At 41.2% G+C, this 26,495-nt stretch overlaps 1 protein-coding gene across 1 annotated transcript; it reads left to right on the top strand.

Annotated features, from left to right (window-relative positions):
• Positions 1–9,288: 9,288 nt before the first annotated feature.
• KCNK18 (potassium two pore domain channel subfamily K member 18) lies at positions 9,289–18,343 on the top strand (the record flags this gene model as incomplete). The annotated part of the gene is made up of 3 exons (XM_081863570.1): positions 9,289–9,508; positions 10,576–10,719; positions 17,532–18,343. 3 exons carry the CDS (start codon positions 9,289–9,291, stop codon positions 18,341–18,343), a joined length of 1,176 nt encoding a protein of 391 aa, XP_081719696.1.
• Between the last annotated feature and the right edge of the window lie 8,152 nt (positions 18,344–26,495).

Genomic DNA, 26,495 nt, shown 5'->3' with positions numbered 1-26,495 from the left:
CAGGGCAGTTGAATTGGTTTGTTACGCATATGACACAAGAAAAGGGGCCCATTCTTTTTTTAATAAAGCCCACACCCCTCCAGAGAGTAAGATGAATCTACACACAAACATCCTTATGTGCTATTGTGCGCCTTTAACACACAAGCCGTGTAAAACCAAATTAAAGCTAGGGAATCTTAGACTGATCAGAGAAAGCAATGAATGCTGTTAATTCCAAGTGATGTTAATTGTGATAGTTTCTGGAATGTGAGCTTCACTCTCTAATGTGTCATCTCTGGTTAAACTGGTAACGACACAATTAACAGGGCCACTCTTCTAACTTGCAGGGCCAAACTTGAAGAAGATGGTTAGCGGCCATTTGAGTATATTGTAAAAGAAAATATTGACTTGTTGATAGTAATTTTCAGTCAAGCATGCACTATTTGTCTATTTAGAAACTTTTTAGCTTGCCTTTCAGTAAAAGTAAAGTGTTCCCAATGCAGGGAACTGCAATATCAAAGAGCCATAATCCAGTTAAGGAAGCCATCCAATAAGCCATAAAAACAAATAAGTTTCAACTGCAGGGAAAAGCAGCAATTACAAGTCTAATTGACATATTCCATAGTCTGTCTGCTTAAACACAATCTGGTTGCTTTATTGTGGGAGATGGTTTCCCTATATTGTGTCTTTAAGCAAAGCAGTCTCCCACAGAGCTTGCCCTAGGGATCTGTGATGCACAACAGATGCTGATGGACTACAAATCCCATCACCCCTGACCATTGGCCTTAGGGCTGATGGGAGTTGGAGTCCAAAATAAAAGGAGGGCACCAAGCTGTGGTAGCTTATACAGTGGTACCTCGGGTTACATACGCTTCAGGTTACATACGCTTCAGGTTACAGACTCCACTAACCCAGAAATAGTGCTTCAGGTTAAGAACTTTGCTTCAGGATAAGAACAGAAATCGGGCTCCGGCGGCGTGGCAGCTGCAGGAGGCCCCATTAGCTAAAGTGGTGCTTCAGGTTAAGAACAGTTTCAGGTTAAGAACGGACCTCTGGAATGAATTAAGTACTTAACCTGAGGTACCACTGTATACAGCAGAGGGTATTCCTCAAATGTCCTGAACTCAAGCCATGAACGGCTCCAAAGGGTACCAGCACTTTTAATTGGTCCCAGAAACAAACTGGCAGCCAGTGATGCTCATGCAGTTGTACATTTCCTATAACTAGAAGCAACAATCACAATGGCGTCTGCATTCTGCACCTGCCAAATCATTTTCGAGAGGGTGTATCATAGTCGTCTAAATGGAGAGCAAAAGGTGCACTTGCAGATTTCCTGTGGTCTAATCTGTGTCTCTCTGGTATTTTGATATCTGAAAGTGTTTGGCTTGATACCTTATTACCTGATCTACTTTAAAGTAAAGTAAAGGTAAGAAAAATGCAGTGCGGGCTATCTGAATAATCTAAATTTGCAAACATATCTGCCAGAGTCAATACTAAGATGGATCAGGGGTGGTTTGGCTCATGAGCTAGTCCAGCTTCATAATAATAATGGTATGAGTCGAGCTTGCCCAATTATTGATTGTAGCCAAGGACTTTCCTACAGATACTTGCCTGACATTTTGGAACACCTTTGAACTGTTGAAGCGAAACATCTTAAATGAGGCTTTCCCCACCTTTCCCTAAAAGCCTGGTTTAACAAATCATGTGTTCCTTGAGTGCCCTCTTGTGGCTCTTTTTACTTAAGTCAAAAAAAGGCTGTAAATAGCTGAATGGTGCATGTAGGAATTGCGGAGCATTCCTGACAGGTAAGTTGACTTCCAGGTGGGTACATGGCTGCTGTGCTTTGATTTATGAAGTGGGATGGGCATTATGAATCTTAACAGCAAAAAATTATAAAAGGATCCCATGGAGGCAGCAAAAACGCTGCATTTACACATTATATAACTTGGTGTCCTATACTGAAGAATGCTTAGAATAATGGATAATCCAGCACAGGTCAAAATCCACGTATTATTCTTTGATTACCATCGATTCTATGCATAACAAGCTAGAGGTAATAATCAATAAGCCAAAGTGAAAAAACAACCTTGAAAAATACTCTGGTAATAGCTCATCAATAGTCCTGCAAATTTCCCGTTGTTTCTGTTACACCACCAAACACTGGGTAGCTTCAGTGTAAATGAGGTCAGAATCTGGCCACAATCCACCACAGACTGACCAGTGCCAGGCAATTTATTGTTGTTACTTAACTTTAAATGGTCCATTGGCTTCCTACTATTTGTGGTATGCTTCAGAAGAACTCTCAGTCCCAAATGATTAAATACAAAATAACCGTGAAGCAGACAGGTAGATGAAATGGCTCTCTAATGGAATGGGCCTGCTGAGCTAATCACTTTTGCTCATATAAACATTTGATGATATAGAAGGATATCATCTTTGTCTAATGAAGCAAAGAAATACTTTGGAGTAACCGTAAACAAAACCTATTTTCCTTCTGGGGTACAACTGTTGCACACTTTTGTACAACATTTACTAAGTGTAAGCATTTACTGTACGAAGCTGTCTAAAGCAACTGATGGTAGTTGCTTCACATACGGCAGAGGGAAGGGCATTCCACAGTACAGGGGCAGCAGAAGAAAATGCCCTCTGCAGTGAGCCGAGAAGAATTACCCCATATGATTGAAGTGATCTTACAACTGTATGCAGGGCCAGGGGGATTTTCAGGTAACCTGGTCCTGAGTTGTTCAGGGCTTTATATATTGACAATGTGATTCTTTTCATTTTGCCTTGAGAGGGATGTTAAATCAGCGTGCATAGTACTCAAGGTTAGTCAAGTAATGTTGATGTCCATCGGGCAGAAAATCCCACAAATGTCTCTTAACCCCCACTCTGAAATTATTATTATTATTATTATTATTAATAATAATTTAAACCTCCAATGCAAACAAATTAGATGACCAACAATTTATTGCCCTTCTACCAACTTCCTGAAGTAATTGCTTCACTCTCATTAGCCGTGCAAATCAGCTTCCTTTGGAGGCTACCTCAATCTGCCTAATGGTAGGGCTGGACATTGTCCAGGGTTTAATGAGTGAGGCCAGTTTTCTGAGGCCTGGAAAATCTGGTTTCTAGCTTGGGCATTGGGGCAGAGTTGGCTCCAGTTGTCCTGCTAGATTATCTTCACAAATGATGTCCCCAGGCTGCTGGTTCTGATAGACCCCTCCGCAGCTTCCATTACCATCTGCTATGTATCAGGATACATAGAAACAGGTCTCAGAGGCATAGTGTGTGGTGGCTCTTGTCAGGGTATGTTTCAGGAGGTCCTGCTTGGGGATTCTTCTTCCCCGTGGAGTTGTGGCACATGAGCTGGGGTACTGTCACTGTACTACCCTCTTGGCTGTGATGGCACTACTGCTCATCAGGACTAAGATGGGTCAGGGTAGGTGGCGACAAGGGCAGGGGAAACTTTGGGTTGGTGGGAAACTTTGAACTAGAAACTCTTGGGCAAGTCACTATCTCTTAGGCGGCCATTGTAGATATCACATTCCCTGTCCCTCGGTATGGTGTCAGCGGACATATAGGTCATGATCACACAATACTTCAAGGACCGCCTCTTTCCATATGAACTTACCTGGAAGCTGAGATCATCCTCTGAGGCCCTTCTTTGTGTGCTTCCTCCATGGGAGGTCCCAAGTTTGGCAACGCGAGAATGGACCCTTTCTGGCTATCCATTTGTGGAATGCTCTCCCCCAGGAGGTTCGGCTGGTGCCTTCATTTTACACCTTTAGGCACCAGGAGAAACATTGCTCTTTAATCAGGCCTTTGGCTAATTGACATCCGATGCCCTTTTAAATGTTTTGTGGAAGGGGGGGGGGGATTATTGGGATGTCTCTGTTTTTGTTTTTATTTGTGTTTTTTATATTGTAATTTTGTGTTATAAACAGCCCTGAGATCTACGGGTATAAGGCAGTATACAAATTTAATAAATAATAATAATATGGGTTGGTCTTAAAGGTCATTAGTTTTAAGCCTTTATGTCAAAAGCAAGCGTATTTCTCTCTTAAGATTGTTAACCTTCTGCATTGGGAATGAATCACGCATCAAGAGTTGGGAGTGTTCCTGCTGTTATCAGGGGCGCCGACTTATAAAAAATATTGGGGGGGCGGGGGCCCATACCGACTTATAAAAAATATTGGGGGGGCCCAAGACCTCCAAACCGCTGCTGCTGGGGGAACGAAAGGGGCGAACCCCGGGCTGCCCCGACCTTAAGTGAACCTGTGAGGGCCTGCCCTTTGCGGCAGCCAATTGGCTGCCGCCGTGGGCGGTGAATATTAATGAGCTAGGGGGAATCCCCGCTTCTCGCGGGGCTGACGCCAGCCCCGCGAGATTGTTGATGAGTCGAGAGCCCGCAACCCCACCCCCTCTCTAGATCGGGAGTGGCTTTGTTTTAACTCATTACTGAATGTATTTTAAAAGGTAACTATCGTCAAACAAGGAAAATAAAAAATACCAACATAATTTTGTGATTTTACAAAGCATAATATAACTAATAATTTTCTTAAATTATTGGGGGGGCAGAGCCCCCCCAAACGAATTTTTGAGGGGGCTCGGGCCCCCTCAGGCCCCATGGAGTCGGCGCCTATGGCTGTTATTTAAATCCACAAGCACAAACTTGTTCTCTAAGAACCACCAATGCTTGCCAGGTGCTGTAGAGCAGAAATGTGACCTGAGTATGAAGATAGGATTGTGGTGCAATTTGAGGATGAAGTAATGGCATCTCCTTGTTAAGTATAATAGTGGCACAAAACCACCATTCCCATTTGGCTCTTTTAAATGCTACTACAAAACTTGGCATAGTGGGATATGCCCTTGATACTCTAAATGGCATTCCTCAATAAGGCCCATCAATAATTTATCTAAGAGCAATATTTGTAGAAGCATTAAATTAAACAAAGGTGCCACGGGGAATTTAAAGATCCTCTTCCACCAATTTAAATCGGAAGAAGAAGAAAGCAGTAAACGGATGCCCCATTCCTCTTGAAAGAAAGATTCCCCTGATTAAGCCAGTATCTCAGTGGCTAACATTAACTCTACCCCATACCGCACAAATGTCCCATTTCAAGCAAGACACCCCAGATTTACAGAAACTACCCTGACTTCTGATCCCAACACCAGATGTCCCGTTTGGGCTGTGCCAGAGTGCAGGACCAAAAGACACAGATTTTTTGGTTCCATGCTGTGGAGCAAGTGTAATTTATCTACTAATTTATCCAAAAGAGATAGAAAAAGCAGATTCATGCTATTACAAGTTGTGTGTGAGATTCCTTCTGCCTTCGTTGTGATGTGCTTAGAGCAATCAAAAACAGATTCTTAACCCAGTCAACTCTTCAATACAACTCATTGTTTATTGTTGAATAATTTTCGTATAAAAATCACTGTATCAATAGAATAAGGGTTTTTTTTAAGAAAATAAAAGAATCTAAATTGTTCAAATGCAACCAGCACAAACACATAAAAATATTTTCCTTTTATTTTCTGGTGCTGCCTAGATCTTGGGAATGGTTTATTTCAGTCCTAAACACACGTATATCCCTGTGGAACATATTCCAAAGTAAGCAAGTATATTATTTAAGAGCATAAAACCACACTGATAACAACAATATTACAGTCAGCCAGGCTTAGGATTGTAGCTTATCTTGATGAGCACCAAATAATAATAATAATAATAATAATAATAATAATAATAATAATAATAATTTATTTATACCCCGCCCATCTGGCTGAGTTTCCCCAGCCACTTTGGGCAGCTCCCAACAGAATTATATTATATCTAAATGTAAAAGGTTTTCCTTTATGATAACACAAACACAGTGAGCTTCTTTACTCCATAAAATGCACATCTATTGTTAGTTTAATAACATTCAGCTCCTCCATTTAAGCATTTACAGATGACTTGGTTCAGAGATCTATTTAGATGAATATTTATTAAAGGTAACTGAAAGACACCTTTGGCTGTTTCCACCCTGTTCATTATTTTCCATCTCTATGAGAAGTCTAGTTCATTTATATTCAGGATGTAAAGCATAATTCATCACATATAAAAACTGTTCGGGAAAGCATGAATTGTAATTTAAAGGTACTGTGAGATATATAAAAAAGATCATACTTCTGGGTCAAGTCCTATTTATATCTGTACTATTTAAAAAACTAATATAATTGAAGAGAGGCCACCAAAGAGGTAAAAAAGAAATATAATTTCATGGTCATAAACCAGCTCAAGACCATTGATTTTAGTGTAACGTTAATGTGCATGTGTTGGCTTTTGATCATTTGGAATGCCTTGAAAAGCTACTATCCTGGCCCAGCAATGCCTAATGGAAGATACTATAACCCACCTATTAATATTTCAAGAGAGCAGCAGGCAAGAGCAGGCAAAATAAGAGATGAAAATCAATGCCCATATAAATGAAATGCGGTTGTTTGGTTATTGGCTATGGCTCTGTCACATCTAACCATATGGTTTCAGGTAGTACCATCTGCGCTGGTGGTAATACATAATCTTCACCATAGTGGTCTTATATTGTAAGATATGAGCCTGGGATAATGGCTCAAAAGATGAAATGGAACAAATAACATGACAATCTTGATTTACGTACCCAGATTTGTCTTAGCATTAATATCTGGTCATTGTGACCACAGGGACCCCAAAACATGGAGATAGCGAGTTGCATCAAAGCAATAGCCGATCAGAGATTGTCCATTTAGACTGTATACAAGTTGCACCTGCAATAAAACAGTGATGTGCAGAGTGGTCCTGTTAACAATTCTACCCACTCCAGTTCATTCCCCTTGCCCTGCCCAGTTTCTCATTTTCCTCCCAACAAACTATTGGAATGTGTTTATTATGAATGCATTTGCTTCACCACCACATATCTCTCCCCTCCCCCCTTATATGTCCTGGCAAGCAGCAGCAGCAGCAGCATGACTGACAGAAGGACAGGCACATGGTGCCACACTACCATGCTATCTGCCACTGCTTCTGCTCTTGATCTCCAAGGCTTGCCAACCTGCCCACTCAGTTCAGTGATCTTGAGGGTGAGGGATTCCTGCAGCTGTTCTTGTCCAATGGAATGCCTCGAGTACAGTGTGGCATGTAGCAAACATTGCCCCTTTCCTTTTACTCCTTCCCCCAATGAATTACTTAGTGATGGGCAGGAAGGGAAGACGTATAGTATATGTATAAATTATATGGACTTGAAATCTGAGCATTTAATGCTTGGAAGTACGGCAGTTGACTATAATGGAACACCTAAACAACAGCTCATTGATAAAATAATGCAGGGAGAGTTATTGATTATCTAAAAGCCTTTCAGTATCCAAAGAAAGAGCTTTCTAATTTGAACTACTGTGATCCAAGAAAATTAGAAGAACTGCCTGCATTCTAATTTGCACTTATCTGACGGAATAATTGAATTAGGCTTGTCTGCAGTAATCCCCCTCCCCCTATTTCCACAGAATATTTTCATAGCACAACATCTCTGTGTTAGCAAATGAAATAGACTTTTGAAAATGTGTTGGGCTTTACCTTTTATTAGTACAGACCTGAACATGGGGAGGGAGTGCACAGATACCCAGTTTCTTGATCCATGTAGACTGGATCATGCTCAGGAATGGGTCAGGTAGTCTGTGCCCAGTCAGAAGGCTACTCAACATCTTCTTATCCCAACATCAGGATGCTTTCAGGAGCAGATTAAACAATGTCACAGCAATTTCATGAAAATACTTCTCAGAGATACAACAGCACATAGCAAATAGTGACTTGCAGCCTGGTTTGAGAGAAATGAGTAGAATTGCCAGGCCTAGGAATTGAATGTGGTCCTTCAGGCCTCTTCCCATGTGTCACACCCTCATCCCCAAACTCAACAACAGTGGCTCTTAGTTGAGAATAAGAAAGGGATCTTTATTTTGGCTAAAAATGTTACAGGCTCAGCAGCAAGCATAGGGCCCAGAAATCAGGATCCCAAGGTAACACATACAGAACTGAACAGAAGCAATGCAGATGTCCCAACAATTTCCCCTCCCCTCCCACCAAGCTTTTAAATATGAGTCAGGGTGAGTTAACTTGCAAGACTCTCTCACTTACGTGACCATTCAAAGTCATGCTCTGTCTGGGCTAGTGCATCTGATCCAGTCCACAGAAGCAGCACTTGGTTACTGGCAACAAGACTGTGTCCTGCTAACTCTGACTCCTGCTTCTCCTCCACCTCTTCCTGTTCAGCCCCTCCCACTGGATGGAGTGTATCCAAACTGTCCAGTACCTTGCTGCAAACACTCCATTTGGGGGGGGGGGGTTTAATGTTGCCTACTGCTGGTGGGAGACTGTCTGGAGGAATCCTCTTGTCCACTTGGGTATAGGTTGGGCTCCACCACAGCAGAGCCCCCCAACTCATCTCTACTCAATAATCTACCCTTCCAGAACACATTTTAAAAGGGCCATCAGCCAAAGGCCAGGTTAAAGAGGAACGTTTTTGCCTGGCACCTAAAGGTGTATAATGAAGGCACTTAAGGCATTCTAATCTGTATATATACACAGGATACTGACCTACAACACATCCTGTCTACTACTTGAATTCAATGGGGCTTATTTCCAGGTTAGTGGGGTTGTTGTTGTTGTTGTTGTTGTTGTTGTTAGGAGTGCAGTCTTAGTGCAGCAAACACCCAGAAAGCCAGGATGAAAGGGTGGGAGGAATAGCAAAACAGAGTGATATTTTGAATTCCCTGGAAAATAGACATCAATCCATACAATGGCAGAAGCACAATAGATACTACATCTTCACTCCTTGGGGACACCCCCTGATCATATTCCGATCCATTATCTGTATCCATTATCTATACTCTGCAGTTTGCTTTCTCTTACTGGAAATTTCGTTTCAGTTGTTGCCAGAGGGCAGATCGCAGGAAGTTATACTTCACAGTACCCAAACTATCCCCTCCTTTCAAATATCACGTAACTGTCGGAGAGGCTGTACTGTAGCCTGTCATCTGCATGCATTATAGCTCCGGTGGAAATCAATAGCCATTCTGCACAAAGTATTAACATCTGACAGACGGATATTTCTCAGACATGATTGGTTGCAAGCTCTCTCCAGGCTCCTTTGGGTATTGTGACGATAACTCCAGTTATAATATCAAGAGCGCTTTAAGCATGGAACAGAAATAGTGTATTCTATTCCTCTTAAGCGGAAGAGGTTTCGCAGGAGTGCTGGAGCCTTCTTGAGTCTGCTTTTGCCGAGACAAAGTTTTGAGAAGATGAAGACAGAACCATCGCCTTCCCAGACAGAGAAAAAGTCCTGCAACCAAGTGTTTTGGACAGTCTTCCCTCATGTCTGCTTCATTTGTTCCTTAGTGATCTACGCATTGCTGGGTGCTCTCATGTTTTCCCATGTTGAAGGCAACAGAGAAAGCAATGAAACAGAAGCATATCAGACTTTCATGCGACAGCTTTGGAATCTGTCAAAGAATTCATCAGGTATGTGCACAAGTAGCATTGGCAGAGATGTATTAACCCAAGTTTATTTCACAGAGTGGATGTCAATTCTCTTGTCCTTTTGAATGTCTGAATATATTTGGGCACCTGTGACTCTGCAATATACTGTGTTGGGTGGTTGGTTGGTTTTTTGCTTGTTTTAATGTGAAAGGATTTCTCATCTTCAGAGGAATCTCTGCTCCCAGTTTCCGAACATTATACTTATCTCTGGTTTATGAAAACAGCTGCTGCTTAGGTCTTCTTCCCCATTTTATGACTCTATTGTTGTGTAGATCTTTCTTACCCCGCAATCTTGGTCATGGGTTGTGGGACACTGCCCATGAATGGACATTTTGGTGTGAAACAGATTCCTTGGTTCCATTAAAGCAGTTCATTATTTTGAGGCTTTCTTTCATACCAATCGCTGTAGGCGGCTGTACCATGCCTGCCCTACAATGCTACAATCCTAAAGTCAAGTTTTGTACATATCCTAAGAAGCAATAAGTCCTTTTCGAGGAATGTGATTGTTCCAGGATGTATCATTTTAAGAAAGAATGGGTTTGGAACAATGGTGATAATTTATTGAAAAAATATTTAAGATCCAAATTTGTCAGGAACATTTTGTTAAAATTATGCTTTAAATTCAATCTCAGGTTTAATTTTATGATGTTTTCTTTTTTCTATCACTCCTCAGTATTTTCTCCATGCCTTCACTCAGTACTATGGAAAACATGTAAACGCACATGCTTGTGTTACCAAGCAGGTGCTGTTTGCATTTATTTCAACACCAGCTAGAGTGGAAACCCCCACCCTCACCCAGGAATTAGGGAAGAACAGCTGCCAGATCATAAGCGCCCCCCCCCGTCCAATCATTACTTTCCTCTCCATGGAATGATGGACTGGAAGAGAGGCGTGTGTGGACTTGTTTTAAAAAAGCTAAACCTCAATAAAAGCCAGCCAGCCAGTCTGTGCTGAATAACTCAACGGTCCATAACCCTTACTTATTGTCCATCATCCAGGACCATAATTTTCAGTTTGTTTAATACTAAATCCCACTTTCTTATGAACAGGAAATGAGATCTCCTTTGATGAGTTCAAGGAAGAAGCACGTAAGCTGATTGAAACAATTGAATGGGAATGGTTTGGCGACCCTAAAAAGAAATGGTCCTTTCTGGGCTCTCTCTTTTTCTGCTGCACTGTGTTCACAACAGTGGGTAAGTATGACTTTTCGAAAGTATTTTGCACTTGACTTGTTAAGATAATTGAGCTCATCAGCATGTCTGCAAGAAATATATAAACCCCAGTGGGAACCTGTAGCTTCTTCAGCAACAGCATATGCCACCAGAATCTCAAAGTTACCTACATTACACCATGAATATAGTCATTTGAGGGTGAATGTCGGTGTCTATGTACATAGGAGTAACTCTCATTGAACTCAGAGAGATTACTTCCAAATATATATACACATAGGGTTTATGGTTGCAAAGCTACAATCCTGTGCTCATTTATCAGACAGTAAGTCACATTGGATACAGTGGGATTTACTTCCGAGAAAACACGTGATTGTACTGCAAGTTACATCAAGGACCTCTCATAAAGTTTTTACATACAACGTGAAGACACTTCTTCAGTGTTATAAAAATAGCTGAAACAAACAAGTAAGTTAAATCATCATTAGGTGCAGAAACTTCCCATAGAAAGCTGGAGTAAAGCTTCCAGGATTATTCATTGGGGCAGCCATATAAGGGAGTACAGGATGTGGGGCTCATGAGGGTCCCCAGGCACACCAAATCTAGAAATCTTCTTACATTTCTGTTTGGAAAAGGTTTAAAGTTATTGATGTTAAAAAAATAATATTTGCAATATTCGAATATAATTTTATTATGTCAGTTAGTATTATGTGTAAAGACGTGTCTCTAATTTATATACATTCTGAAGACTTGTGCTTCATATTTTAATCCCCAATCAAATCACATCACATCAAATCTTTACTAATCTTGTCGATGAACAACATTTAGAGAACAGGATAAAACACACATAAAACACATTCACTTCATATTTAATTATATTCCAACAGAATATTAATACAGTATTAATAATAATAAAGTGATAAAATATCAAACATTAAAAACTTCCCTAAACAGGGCTGCCTTCAGATGTCTTCTAAAAGTCAGATAGTTGTTTATTTCCTTGACATCCAATGGGAGGGTGTTCCACAGGGCGGGCGCCACTACCGAGAAGGCCCTCTGCCTGGTTCCCTGTAACCTCACTTCTCGCAGTGAGGGAACTGCCAGAAGGCCCTCGGAGGTGGACCTCAGTGTCCGGGCAGAACAATGGAGGTGGAGATGTTCCTTATTATTAATTTTGTTGGCCTCCATCTATCTTGAGAGACAATGGAGTGTGCCTGGGGGGCAGGCGGAAGTCAAACTGCTGTGCTAGCAGCACTGAAGTGACTCCCCTGGGGCACAAACCAGGGCAGTGTGTATGGAGGTCCAGGGCTGCCAAGATGACAAGACAAGATCCCCCTCTCAGCCTCTCTGTTGTGGTTCAAAGGAAAGCCGAGCAATATGTTTGGCACCAGCATTGCTGCAGGAGTTGCCGGAAGGAGGTATACAAGATGCCATCCAACTGTGTTAGGGACTCCACTCAGGATTTGTGTAGGGTTTAGTCCTTAGCCTTTTCTTCTCCCAAAGATATCCCGCAAGGCAGCAGAGTTTTAGGATCAGAGTTTTCCTTCTTCTAGATGGGCTGCCTTCCCAGGTTGATGAGCCTCATCTGCCCCTCACTTCCCTCTACAGCAGCCTTTCTCAACCTGTGGGTCCCCAGATGTTGTTGAACTACAACTCCCATCACCCCTAGCTAGCAAAGCCAGAGCTCAAGGATAATGGGAGTTGTAGTCCAACAACACCTGGGGACCCACAGGTTGAGAACCGCTGCTCTACAGCATGTGCAGAAACTCCCTTCTTCATCGTTGGACCCACTACTGGTCTTGTCTACTCAATCTGGCAGCGCCTGTCTTCACGTGCAGGAGAAGTCCCCAACTCACCAAGGGTTTGAGACCCATCGGCTACCCTCACCTGGTTTAGCCAGCCAGTTGAAGTCATTCCTGGGATATGGCTGCTGTCGCGTGCTGACAGCTTCTAAGAGCCACAGGTGAGAGCTGAGTGCAGGGTGGGGACCAAAGTGGACAAACTACCCCAGAAGGAGAACCACGTGTCCCCCACCACAGGTACTACCCCTCTCTTAACACCCCATTCACCCCTCATATTTAATTCAGCTGCTAATAATATTATTTCATCTTCTGTCAGAATATATTGGTATATAATCAAATTAAATTGGGAGCTCCCCCTCCAGAAAAAAAACCCCAATTTTTTCTCAGTGAAATATGATTGCCACTACCTCAAACCAGGAAGAAGAAACCAGGTCAGGAGGACACTAGTCTCAAACCGCCATAGTGCATAATGTATAAATGATGATTTGGTTTCAGTGTCAGAGCATTGATGCCTCTCTTAGTGCTTAGGCTATGTGTACTATGTATATTCTTGTGATGCATGCACCAGAGATAGATTCTCTACCTCTGCACAGATAGCCTGTATGGTATAGTGCTTAGAGTACCTGGCAGACTGGAGTTCAAATCCCCACTCAGCCATGAAGCTCACTGGATCACTACCTCTCCACCTAACCTACTTCACAGGGTTGTTGTGAGGATAAATGGGAAGGAAGAGGAAACATGTATGCCACCTTGAGCTTCCTGGAGGAAAGGTGGAATATAAATGTAATAAATGAATGAATGAATCTTCAGGTCATCAGTTGGTATACCCCAATTTATTTCCTGCGATTGAGGTAAAGACAATAACTTATAGGGACCACTTCAATGAACATATTATGTGGGTAACCAATGATATTCAAGGAGCAAGTAAAATCTCACTTGGAGTTCTCTTAAAGATATATTAGCAAGGAGCAATGTTAGTTTTTAACATTTGCATTTTCCTTCCAGTGTAGTACATCATATGGGGAAAGGTGGGCTTTGGTGAATCTAGTCTTCTTCTGCTAGCTAAGTCATTTAAGATGACTGTTTCAAGAAAGAATCATCTAAGCAACATATGCATACCAAAAGATTCACAGTAATAGGGACCTAATTCGTTTGTGGCTGACAAATGCCATATTGCTATTTTTAGCAATTGAATTTATAGTAAAATAAGCAACAGGGTAGATCCAAAAGGTATCTCATAACAGAAATATTAATACATGACAATTTTTAACAAAAATAAAATATAAATATTAGTATTGATGTCATTTGATGATTTTCAAAAGTTAAGACATGATTGACACTGTTCTGCATTCTCTTCCCCCCTCCTCACTTGTGGCTGCTTGCCATACATTGGCAACCTATTTCTTGATTGTGAGCACTTTGGAACTACACCAACTTTTTGCAATTATCATTTTTGCTGTCGTCAACAATTCTGGGATTACAAGACAGTGCATGTCTGATTTGTAGTCACTTATGAATCCAGGCAATAAGGATTTGGGAGTTAATGGCCAATTATAGTCTGTCATTGATTTCTGTTTAAAAAAATTTCCCAAACTGTTTAGACAACAGTTTGGGAAAGAGGGGATGTTCACTGAGACCTTTCATGAGCATCAGAGGAGGTACCAACTGGCACAGCCATCCTCTGAAATTTGCACATCTTTGAATTTTTCAAATCACTCCCCCAGGGTAAAATGTGTATGAGAATCAACTTATTGTTGAAATATATATATATATATATATATATATATATATATATATATATACACACACACATTATACTCAAGAAAACTGCTTTCCAAAAATGTGTATATTAGGTAAAACTCTGTAGAAAAATGTGTATATTAGAAGAAAAGGAATATAAAGGGACAGAAGAGTAGAGACTACTTAGCTAGATGGACCTGATATGTGGCAAATTCCTACTATCTAACTGAGATCCAGTGTGGTATAGTATTTAGAGTGCCAGGGAGTTCCACGTTCAGACACCTGCCCTCTGTCCTTGGGATAGAAGTTATATCTCAGCCTAGCCTAGACTGCTGTGAGGATTAAAATGGACCATAAGACATTTTATTTTTGACACCATACATTGCAATCCAGCAACAGCATTCCAACTGAGATGGGCTGAATCAGTTTAACAGCTGGCCCACTGAAGTCAGTGAGGCTGCAACCCACAGCCCACTTGCTAGGGTAGAGCATGGCAGGTGTGTTTGGGTCTTATGGCCTTTAGGTTGCAGAAAGCTACTGGATCAGATGTCTGTCAAGAGCCATCTGTCCCCATCCCCTTGTGCAGGCAGAAGAGTGGAAGAGAGAGAATAAAGATGAGGATGGGTGTGGGGGTTAGGTCCACTTTCAGCTCTGGTTATGCCAACTGCTGGCATTCAGCCCACCATAGCTTACTCTCAAAGACAGATGAAAGGTTGACCATCCTTGTACTAAGGAGTAAGCCTCATTAACTTAGTGAGATTTGCTTCTGTAAGCATGCAAAGGGAGTTTGCAGTGATGCAAGTAGTTCATGCAGAGTGACCTTACTCATCCTGACTTTCCCATGTTGTAGCCTCACAGTTAGAAAAGCCATAGAAATGTTTCTATAACTTAAGTATCAAAAAGTTGATTGTAAAAAATATTTCCAGTGAAATACTAGTTTTCAAATCCTGTTAGGGGGCAAATGATAAATGAACAAATAAAGGAATCCAGTTTGAATATGACATTCTTAGCAGCTGCAGCAAAGTCCATTTGTATTAACCTAGAATAAAATCATTATAAAAATTTCATATGTTGGGTATTTGCCACCTTATATGTTGAACAGAATAGATAACATTGACTATTAAAACTACTGGAAACATACAGGTGTTGTGAATGAGGCAGAAAAATAAGAATCTATCTTGCAGGGAAATAAAACCTCCAAGAAATTTGAAGATATTTTAGTACAGCAGGTTTTCAACGTTATCTTAAAGCAGCAAACATATAAAATAATATTTGTCCAGCTGTAGACTTGCACTGGAGATTTCATACTATCATAATGCTGGAAATAATAATAATAATAATAATAATAATAATAATAATAATAATAATAATATAGTTCCCTGCTCCAAAAGAAGGCTTATCCCTCCACCAGTTCTCTTCCCCTTCCTGGTCCAATCCATATACGCAATACAGACAGTTGTGGCTCATGAACTAGACGGTGCCTGTAAGGCAAATACCCCTGGACTCAGGAAATTAAGCCAAGCCAGCAAAATCATGAAAGCAATGCCAATCTATTTGCTGAGGTTTTTTTTGTTTATTTGAGATAGGAAAGGAGGACACACTCTCTGTTGCCTGTAACCTCAGGCAGAATTTGTTAGTATTTGGGTGGACTGTATTGTTAAAGTATTTTACAAATAACAACCCCACCCCATCCCCCAAAAAATCCCAGAGTCTGGGTTTAAGCCTTTTTGATTACTATCATTAAGAGATAAAAAGGAAACAAAAAAACCCTACTCCACACATTTAAATTATAGCAATTAACTTCCTCCTCTAGCCAATCCCTGAAGTCTATATTATTAGTTGCTTCCAGGTGTGAAAGTAAGGAGGTAAAGGCATTCCAAGCTTCAAGGCCACACATCAAGTTGGCTGTAAAGTTGAGAATGGAATCTAAAGACTGTAGGAATGCTTAGTAGCAAGAATTCATGCAGTATTTGGGACGTACTTCTATAACAACTTTTCTGGGAGTAAGTCCTATTGAACTCAGTGTGACATGCTTTTGAGTGGACACAAATAAGATATGCTGTTAAACCTTTGGTTTGCTAACATCTCTTGATGAACTAAGTAGCATATGTAGTGACAGATCTCCTCATAAACTACTATCTTCATATTGTACTTTGTATGCAGTGTGGAATCACTGTACCCCCCCAATTTTCTATTAGTTCTTAGGAGGAAAGGACTCTGATCATAACATATAGGAATGTTATTAATGCAAGTTGACATTATGTGATTTGATTTGTTGACGATTTGCCCTTTGCTGCTAGATCTTTAAGGGAGAGTGAGGCCTCAGGCAGCAGATACTAAAGGGAAGGGAGCAGGCAGAATGGTGTAACCCATACAGACTGCCCTGAAAGCCCTAAGGTAGCTTGCTGTCCTCAGATGGGGTGGATAATTTTTTCCCATTGCCAAATGTAAGAGTCAAGTACAAGTTTGATCAACTTCCGTGCATGGAATGGGAGAAGTGCCATCTTTCCCTTTGCCTCAGGCAGCAAAATGTCTTGTGTTGTAGTCAACCAGTGTATTACAAAGAGATGAAGTTGAGTATGCTAACATCTTGCTAAATCACCTACCGGCAATTAAAAAAATAAAAATCAACCAAGGATTACCAAAAGTCAGTCTTTAGTTGAGCAAACGATACCCAAGTTAGATACAGTGGTACCTCGGGATACAGGCGCTTCAGGTTACAGACGCTTCAGGTTACAGACTCCGCTAACCCAGAAATAGTACCTTGGGTTAAGAACTTTGCTTCAGGATGAGAACAGAAATCATGCGGTGGCGGCACGGCGGCAGAGGGAGGCCCCATTAGCTAAAGTGGTGCTTCAGATTAAGAACAGTTTCAGGTTAAGAATGGACCTCCAGAACAAATTAAGTTCTTAACCCGAGGTACCACTGTACTGGAAGAATGTTGTTATTTGCTGATAAGCATGAAGAAACTAAGGATAAACTCTACAGAAGGAGGCAACCTTTCCAAAAGAATTTAAAAAATGCACAAAAGGGGACTTAAAGAAACCATTTAATCTTGCATTGTAGGTAGGAAAATTAAGTTCTGCATAGTATTTGTCACATGCAATGGAAATACATGAATGTAGTAGAGCTGTCTGTTTTTAGACTTCACGTTCTGGGTGGCAGGGAAGCAATATTGGATAAAGGGAGGAAATTCTTTGCATATTTCATCAGCTTGGATTTAACTGGCATACCAGTGAAAAAACAAATCAAATGGAATTTAAATTGTGCTTGTCTGATTCTGTTTGGTTTCAGGTTATGGTCATACCTACCCTGTGACAAGACCTGGGAAATACTTGTGTATGCTGTATGCATTATTTGGCATCCCTCTAATGTTCTTAGTTCTCACTGATATGGGAGACATCCTCTCATCTATATTATCCACATCTTACAATAAAGGGAGACAACTACAGTCAAAAATATTAGCCAGGCTTTCTCTTGCATCCTGCTGGAAGAAGAAGAGAGACTCAAAATCTGGATCCTTAGCCCTCAGGCAAACCAAAGTAGTCCTTCATGAACCTTTAAACATCAAAGAAGTGCTAAGACATCATTCTTCACTGAAAATAAAGCCTTGCCAAAGTCGAAATGTCGAAATATTTGAACAACTTATTGCCAGGGAGAACCAGTTCCTTGCACCACCGAGACCTGGCAAGTTTGAACGATGGAGTTCATGCCCTGAACTGGATTCAGGGGCAATGATGAACCACATGATTGACAATATTGACAATATAGGGAAAAGAGTAGAAAAGCTGGATGTGCCATTTTGGTTGATGATGCTCATTGTCTTTGTATACATTTCCTGTGCTGCCGCCATCCTTCCGCGCTGGGAAAGCCGTTTGAATTTCGAGGGCGCTTTCTATTTCTGCTTCATCACCTTAACAACAATTGGCTTTGGTGACGTTGCCCTGGAACACCCCAACTTCTTTTTGTTTTTGTCATTTTATATCGTGGTCGGCATGGAAATCGTCATCATCGCTTTCAAGCTGGGACAAGACAGGCTCATTTCTCTGTACAAAAAGTTGATCTGCTGCATCGGACGGAAAAATACTCTACCAAAAATGGTATGAAAAATGTCCATCTAAATAAAAGGAGAGGCAGCAAAATCAGTTCCAAACTCATGTTGATGGTCAGCTGCTGCAGGCTATTGCAAATGCTTTTGTTTTTCCACCTTTGATTCAGTAATAGAAAATCACGATGGGTGATTATTTTCATTGACAGTGGAATCTGCTGTAAACTAGTGGAATGATTATGTAGCAGCTGAACACAAATGATAGTGAGGGCATTCCTCCCCTTTAAGGAGTAAAACTGATGGAATAAAACTATTCTTTGGAACACTAGGTAATATAGAAGGTGCCTCTCTGTTAAATATGAATATTTACAATTGTGTGGACATATCCACCATTTGGCTCCCCCCACTCCATTGGCAATGACAGCGGTGAGCTAGAATAATTGATAATAACAATGAAATATTTACAATATTAATATACCACATCTTACTGAAATTGGTTCCATGTAAGTTTACACAATTGAAATAACAAAATAAAACAGGCAATTGGTAAGATTTCAAAATGCTTAAAATTTAAAAGCCTGGGATAATAAAAGGGGGTTTATTTGGCACCTAAAATATGATGGTGATTGATTGATCAATCAATCAATCAATCAATCTAAATAACACTTGATGCAAAAAAAGGACTTCAATATGGTTTACAGGTATATTTTAAAAAATACAGAATCATTGAAATATAGGCATCCAAAATTAAAATGTTCAATAAAACAATTTCATCAAAATATAGACAATTGAATCTGCAATTAAGGGGTTATCCATAACAGCAAGAACTCCTTGATGGACACTGGTGTGGAAGCTGGTTTTCTCTCAGCTGTCCCTGATCTAAGCATGGCAAATGGCTTTGAAAACCACTGAGAAGAAATCCAGAAGAACCCACCATGTTACATTCCCTCCGTCTCTCCTAGAGATGGTTATCAACCAGGGCAAAAAAGGCAGTTTCAGATGGCAACATTACTACCATGTGAACTTCCTGGGGGATGCCATTCCATGAATGAGGCACCATGGCTGAGAAAGCCCCCTCTCCAGTTATCACTCACTTCATTGATGTCACCCAGGTCTATTTTTTTTGTCACATCTGAACCACAAGTGGCTGTATAAGCTCTGGACTGGATGCTGTGGTGGGCTGGATGAAGGCTAGGAAACTGAGTGAATCTGGCATGACAGCTTCTGTGGGCAAGTGATTTCTGTGGTCAGAAGATAGGCCAGCTGTCTGTTCTGGGCAGGGTTGCATGACCTTTGAAAGTGCAGGCATGCAGTCTGGGGGATGCTCCTACAGGTGTCTGTTACTGGAAACTCAGGTATCTTCCTAAGCTTGAAAAATCTGCCAACAAGCCAATATGCTACTGGGTCCAATCTCTTCTTCTTCTTTCTTTGGCAATCACTCATAGCCAAATATGGTCTTAACAGTGTGTCCGTAGGTGACTGTGGAGACCAATTCTGGACCCACAGATCAAATTTAAGGTGATGCTGTTAGTATGAATATAAAGCCTTAAACAATTTGGGGCCACTGCCAGGCAAAGCCACCCCCTGAATGGTAGGCAGCAAGAAAGTGGACAGGTGAGAGATGGCTGAGGGCAATCTGAGGTTGGTGGGCCAGTTGTCCATTTACCCTAACAGATCAGCCTCTACCAGTAGCAGCACTGATGTTATGGAACTACCTGCCAAAGAAGATCAAGCAAGTTCCATCTGTATTAACTTAGAAGCAAAGATCTTCGTTTAATCAAGCTTTCCTGAAATGTGACCATTTTTGTATTATTAGTTACTTGACTAACAATACAGTATTCCTGTTTGAATTTTATATTGTTTCATGTAATGTTTTGTATCATTCAGCACTGAGGTGGGACTTTCCTTTTGACTGAATGGTGTACAAATTTGCTAAAGAAAATAAAGAATCACAGGAAAGAACCTTAGCTAATGATCTGAGAGTGCAAGCAGGAAGGCACTCCTGCAAGTACTGGGATCCCAAGCTGTTTAGGCTTTAAAAGTCAATGCTAGCACTTTGAGTGGGCATAGAAATGGGCAGCCAGCCAGTTGAGCTCTTTTAATGATAGATGACCTGAATAGGCTGTGCCAGTTAAAATCCTGGCAGCTGTAGCAGCTCAAGCTTCCAAACTGCTGCCTTCAAAGGCAGCCCCAGATGGAACACATTATAGGAATCCAATTGGGAGGTTATCAGGGCATGGGCAACTGTGGCCAGACTAGCCTTGTGCAGGAGATGCCACAGATACTAAACCAGGCAAAGCTAATGAAAAGCACTATGACAGCCTAGGCTGTAGCTTGCCCCATGAGAGGGAGAAGGAAGGCAACTAAACCAGTCCAACCAACCCCTTCTTGGCCACTTCACCACTGTCACCAAGTGGATGTCTTTATTTTTCTTCGGCTGCCTCTGCTAAAAAGCCCTTTAATTGGCACAACTTGCTCCTAATACTGAGTAGTGTGGCATTTAGGGTGCAATCCTAAACCTGGCTGCCAAGCGGCAAGGCTTTATCAAGCAACAGGCACTCTGTCACATCTCTAGCCCCGACACACACAGCAGCCGACATGGAAGGTGGAGGGAGGCAGCAAAAGTGCTGGAGCTGATGCTTCAACCAGGCCCAGTGTCATCACACAACAGCAGTGGCTCAGGATGAACAGATCCTAGGGCAGCTTCCCTCCTCTACAAAAATACTCCATTTCAGGGTAGAGGAGATCCCGTAGGAAGCACTGCTGCACACCTGAACATTTCGTAGGCAGAAGGATAATAACATCAATGGAATGAAACCGGCAACATTTCATCAGTGGCAGAAGGCTGGAGGCTAGCTTAGCCAGGAGAGCTGGGTGGAAGTGACTGAACACTCCCACCCCTGGGCCTGGTGCAAGAGAGAAGATTGAATTGGTTTGCCAGGCACTGAATGAATAACAAGGTCTCATACCCCCCCGCCCCATGAAGCTTTTCACAATGTGTTCCTTGGAAAATATATGTGGGTGAGAGAGATATGTCAATTTTTCCTGCATATGTCCAATCTTTGTTTGTTACTTTGCAGAGAACACTTGGATAGAGTTTAAGCACTCATCACACATCCTGATCTTCTTCTTTTTTATGGCTCAACTATGTATTATGCGCTGCTGATAATGGATGGTGTTCAGAATTGTGTGTGTGTGTGTGTTACTAATAGCTTTTGTGGAATGTGGAGGTGAGGGGCCAACTGATTCTCATGCTTCCAGAGCTGGAGAAATGAAACATGGCTGAGAGCAAAAAAACAACAACCCAAAACAACCCAATAATTTCTCAAAATCATAAATACCGTAATTTTTCTTATTAAGCATAGTGAATGCATTTCTTCTATTTCCTACAGTACTATCACTAGAAACTTTATTTCACAACAATGTACTCCTGTTATTAAAGCACATAATGAAAACTCACCTTGCAAACAGCAAAGATTCCTCCCCCCAGGCATGCACTTGCTTTGAGTTAGCAGTCATTGTGTGCACAACTAATCTGATTTAATGTTCTAGCTGCAGCTACTATAATATTTTCAGAGAGGCAGAGTTGGGCATGAACTGTCAGTGTTTCTGTAAAACTGCAGTCTGAAAAGCACTTTAAATTCTTATACCAAATTTTGCCAATGATAACTTGGCTGAACAGACTGGTGCTTTCTCACTAACCTCTTTCATTTTCACAGTGAAATACCACCATCTCATAGCAGTGCTGTTACAAAGATTAAATCAATGAAACTTAATGTATACATTGATCACAGAAAAGCGTTGTCATCCTAATGCATGAATATTTTCCAAATGGTGCTTACACTTGGTCTTGAAAGTGGGTTTGATTCTCTTTGTCACACAAATGCTATATACAAGTTCATTTTGATTGTCAGAAAGTTCAGTAGTGCAGAACTAGGTATATAGGCTCTCGTATCAGTGAAGTATTCCTGGTAGGGTCACTGCTCTGACTTTTAAAACCCTGCTTCAATACAAGTGGGCAGTTCTTCAACATTTGATTATGCTGGACTCCTTTTACAGTTGACATTTTGATCTGAGCTGATTGTCCTTCCCGTATAAGAAGCAGGAGCACTGCTAGGTACTTAAGAGATTAACAACCATGCCACAAATTGGCACAACATGTGCATATGCTAATTTATATGTATAGATGCAAGTTTAGGTGCCTGAGTGAATTAAGATGGTGTGGCTGGGGTCTCTCTGCCACTGTGCTTCATAGCATCCCCAGCATGCCCTGTAAGCAAAGGCTCCCCCCCTCAACATTGCACTAATTTATTTCCCTGCCAGTGCAAGGATTTCTGCTTGCACAATGGAACTTGACCCCTCCCTCATGTGTGCCCCTCTCCAAATCTGCCCCAGAGGCTTGGGGATACCCCCAGAACAGATTTAGGGGGCCTGTGAGGGAAGAAAGTCCCACTGCACAAGCAGAAATCCTTGTGCTCATGGGACAGTTCCTTAGCACTACATTCAATGCAAGCCAAAGCAGATTTTTAAAAAGTTTGTTTTTAATGGTAAAGGAGTCCAGAGATCCGGGGCCCAGCATAAAAGATGTGGGTCTTGGAGGGGGCCTGCTAAACCACCCACTAAGCACACCGCTGGTAAGAAGTGAGAAAATAAAAATCCACGTTCTGAGTTCCTGATCTTTTTGCAAACTGTTAATGACGTTTGTCCAATAAAAGCAGTTGTTTTATGTTTGTTTCCTATGGTTTAAGCAAAAAGTATTTAAATAAAGAGGCTTTCAGTAACCTCAATAATCATGATTGATTGCTTGGAATTAATGAATAATTTATCATGTGCTTTAATGTATGCAAAACAATACAAATAAAGGTTATGCCTGCATCACACCATTCTAGGTATTTAATCTTTAGTTTCATTTGGCAGCTATTGTTCCAAAATAACAGCACTGTTTGGAATGACTTACAAATTTCTTTCAGGTTGCCTGATATTTACTTATGCTCTACAATGCCTCTAAGCTTGCCCTGATATAACTGAAAAGTAACGCACACAATTTCACCCAAAGCTCAACTAGTGCTTCCAGGAAAACATAGGTAAATATGAAGCTGTCTTGAAATTACTCTGGAGATGTAAATTTGGGTGGCCCCTCTGAAGTGGCACTGAGTATGGACTCTTAAGTCCCCAAAACAGCACCATACACACAGAAGAGGGAGATATCAACAGACCTGGTGCAACCCCAAGGCTTGCAGATAAACGAAAGGAAACCTTAAGAAAAAACCTTAGGCGTGGAAACCCTAAAGCAAACTAAACATAGTGGAAAGGGAAAATTGAAAATAGGCGTGGATGGAAGATGGAATGCCATAGGACCACCAGAAGCTGCCTTATTGTCAGACTCACATACCCCAAACACCACCGCTGAATGTCCAGCACTCATTCAGCAATTGGGGTTCTTTCCAGATTGATGTTTGCTCCAATTTAGCATAAAAGAGCAGGTTTTCTCCGGGAAAGGAGCAGGGCAAGGGGGAAAGGCACAGCACAAACAGAAGTGTGGAACACTTAAGAGGTGTTTTTAATATTTCGTTGAGAGCCACCCAGAGCGGCTGGGGCATATAAATAATAAAATTGTTGTTGTTGTTGTTGTTGTTGTTGTTGTTGTTAAGTGTAAGAAAGACTAATAGCAGTATAGGCTCAGCAGCAAACCTAAGGTCCAGAAGTCTAGATTCTAAGAGATTCATAACCTAATGGATGCTTCGAAGACGTCCTGAAAGGTAACATGTCCCTTCTGCCAAACTTTTAAAGACGAGGCAGGCTGAGCTTCCTCATTACACACTCTTGTTCTGTGGGCCTGCTTTGCAGACATGTGCTCTCTCTGGGTGCATTTGAACCCACCAAAGAAGGTGGCACCTTGTTTTCAGTGACAAGACTGTGTCCTGTCCCTCTGCCTCCAGCACCACTGCCATCTCCTCCTGTTCTGCCCCTCTCTTTGACTGGTTGAAGTCCTGCCTGCTCCCTGACAAGGCTCAGTACTCCCTGAAGGGGCAGGGGAGAGAGCTGGCCCATCTGCTTCTCTCTCTTTGACATCCAGAGGCAAAAGCAGAGGACTTCCCTTTTCCATGCCTTTGTGCCAGCCTTCCAGCCCTCCATCGGCTCTTCCTCCTTGTCCATCTGGGGTAGCCAAACTATGACACATACTGATGGAACCACAGAGTCCATGACATCTATTCTGAGCCAGACAATTGTTCCATTTAACTCAATATTATCTAAATTGACGGGCCACAGCTTTTCAGGGTTTCAGGCATGATTGAACCTGGGTCCTTCTGTACATAAATCTGTGCTCTTCCACTGAGGTCTAATGTCAGAAATGTCAAACAAGCATGCTCAACTGTTTGAAGTGTCTCTCACAATAATGTGGAAATGAAAGAGAAGGGAACTTGATCTAATATCACCACAATTCTGAGGATAGTTTCTCCCAGGAAGACACCAACAACATAAGATAGAATATATGCTTTGACATAACAGAGCTGGTTTGGAAAGGGACATTCTCAATATTGACAGTGCTTTTTTTCTGGGGTACGCATTCTTCTAAACATTTTGTGAATCTAAGTTTGGCCTCCTTGAGGGGGAATATTTCAATATGAGTAGGAAAATGAGAGTACCCCTAAACATTTTTTTTTAGAAAAAAACACCCTGAATAGTGGCATCCCAGTTTGGAATGCCCTCCCCTCCCATGATAATAAAGTGTCAGCTCCACATAAAAATGTGACTATTCACACAGCCATTGGGCTAGACTAGTGCCCTCTCTTGGCTGATGGAGTTACTGTACATTGCTAGCATATTGCTTGGTGTTTGTTTTTTTACATTAAGTTGTATTTAAATGAAATATTTTTGTTGTTGTATTTTAATGTTGTTCCTTGGCCTGAGATTGTGTGAAGAATAAAGGGCTGCCGCAAATGAACAAATAAAAGTATGCTGCGAACGTCTTCATGTAGTGCGAGCAAAATGCTCTTGTAAAAGTGATTGTTTCTTGGGGGTGGGGGGAGATCATCTGAATGTATCCATAATTCCATGGAAACAAGATAATCAAGAAAAGCTCTAGCACAGACCTTCTTCTAAAAGCTGGTGATACTTGATTCTCCGCTTCAGCAGAATTACTTGGCTTTCATGCTATGTTGGCTGTTGGCTGGCTCCATGCTGAGTGCTCTGAAGGAGCAACTCATTGACTTGTGGAAAGAATAAGTGACTGTTGACACTGCTGCCTATTGCCGTATGTGATACAAGGTCTAAAGAAACAATCACATGTTTAGAGGATTGTGCTTCCAGATGACACATACTACTCTTCCATAAGCTTGCCTTGCTATTCATTTCAAACAATGGGTCAAGTACTGAGAGACTAAAATGCAAACAAGACCAGCAGTGTTAATTCAGGTGAAGGCTTTCACATTTTAGGTGGTTTTGTCCTACAGAAACATACTTCAATACTGCAAGATGTAACTGATAACTAGGAGTTTCTGATTTGCTCTATATGCCCCGTTTCAACTTCAGCTGGTGGAAACTGTGCTTCCGCTTTGGGTATGGTTCCAACATTTGATAAACTGGGAGCTGTCTTTAAAAGGTGCATCCTGTCTGCAAGAAATTAAACCATTTCCTTCGGTAGTGGCTATGTATGTAATATGTTTAAAAAGTAAAAAGTGACTGGCCTGAAGTCACCCAGTGTGCTTCATGGCCAAGTTGGCATTTGAACCCTGAAATGCCTTCTCATGAGAGGAAGGCAAGTCCTCTCTTTGGGTCCAACCTGCTGAATTATATTTTGTGTTTTCATTTCACGTTATTACAGTACAACAGATTCTAAATTATAATTTGAAAATTATTCCAGGTAGGTCTTTGAAGAAATACTTAAAATTAGTATCCTGTTCAATTCCAAATCTACTGCTACTTAGCTCAAAATTCCTACAGCATATGCTTTTAAGCGCTTTGTTTTAATTGGCCAAATCTCTCTCCTCCCCCCTCAGTTAATTGTACTCTAAGCCACATAATGAATTTAAATTTTAAATTAAAGAACTTACATCAAATTTCAAAATGTGGATGTATTCATTTTTTTAAAAAACCAGCTTGCCCTAATAATTCTTTTAGGGCTGCCACTACAGTATCTATCACATCTACATCATATGTAATGAAAACGTATTTACGGCTTGGTAGCAAATATATCGCAGTATAGCTTA

This window comes from Podarcis erhardii (genome assembly GCF_964252035.2).
Source record: "Podarcis erhardii genome assembly, chromosome: 5".
NCBI classification, from domain to species: Eukaryota; Metazoa; Chordata; class Lepidosauria; order Squamata; family Lacertidae; genus Podarcis; species Podarcis erhardii.
The sequence above is the reverse complement of the archived record's forward strand: the minus strand, read 5'-3'. Positions and strand labels throughout refer to the sequence as shown.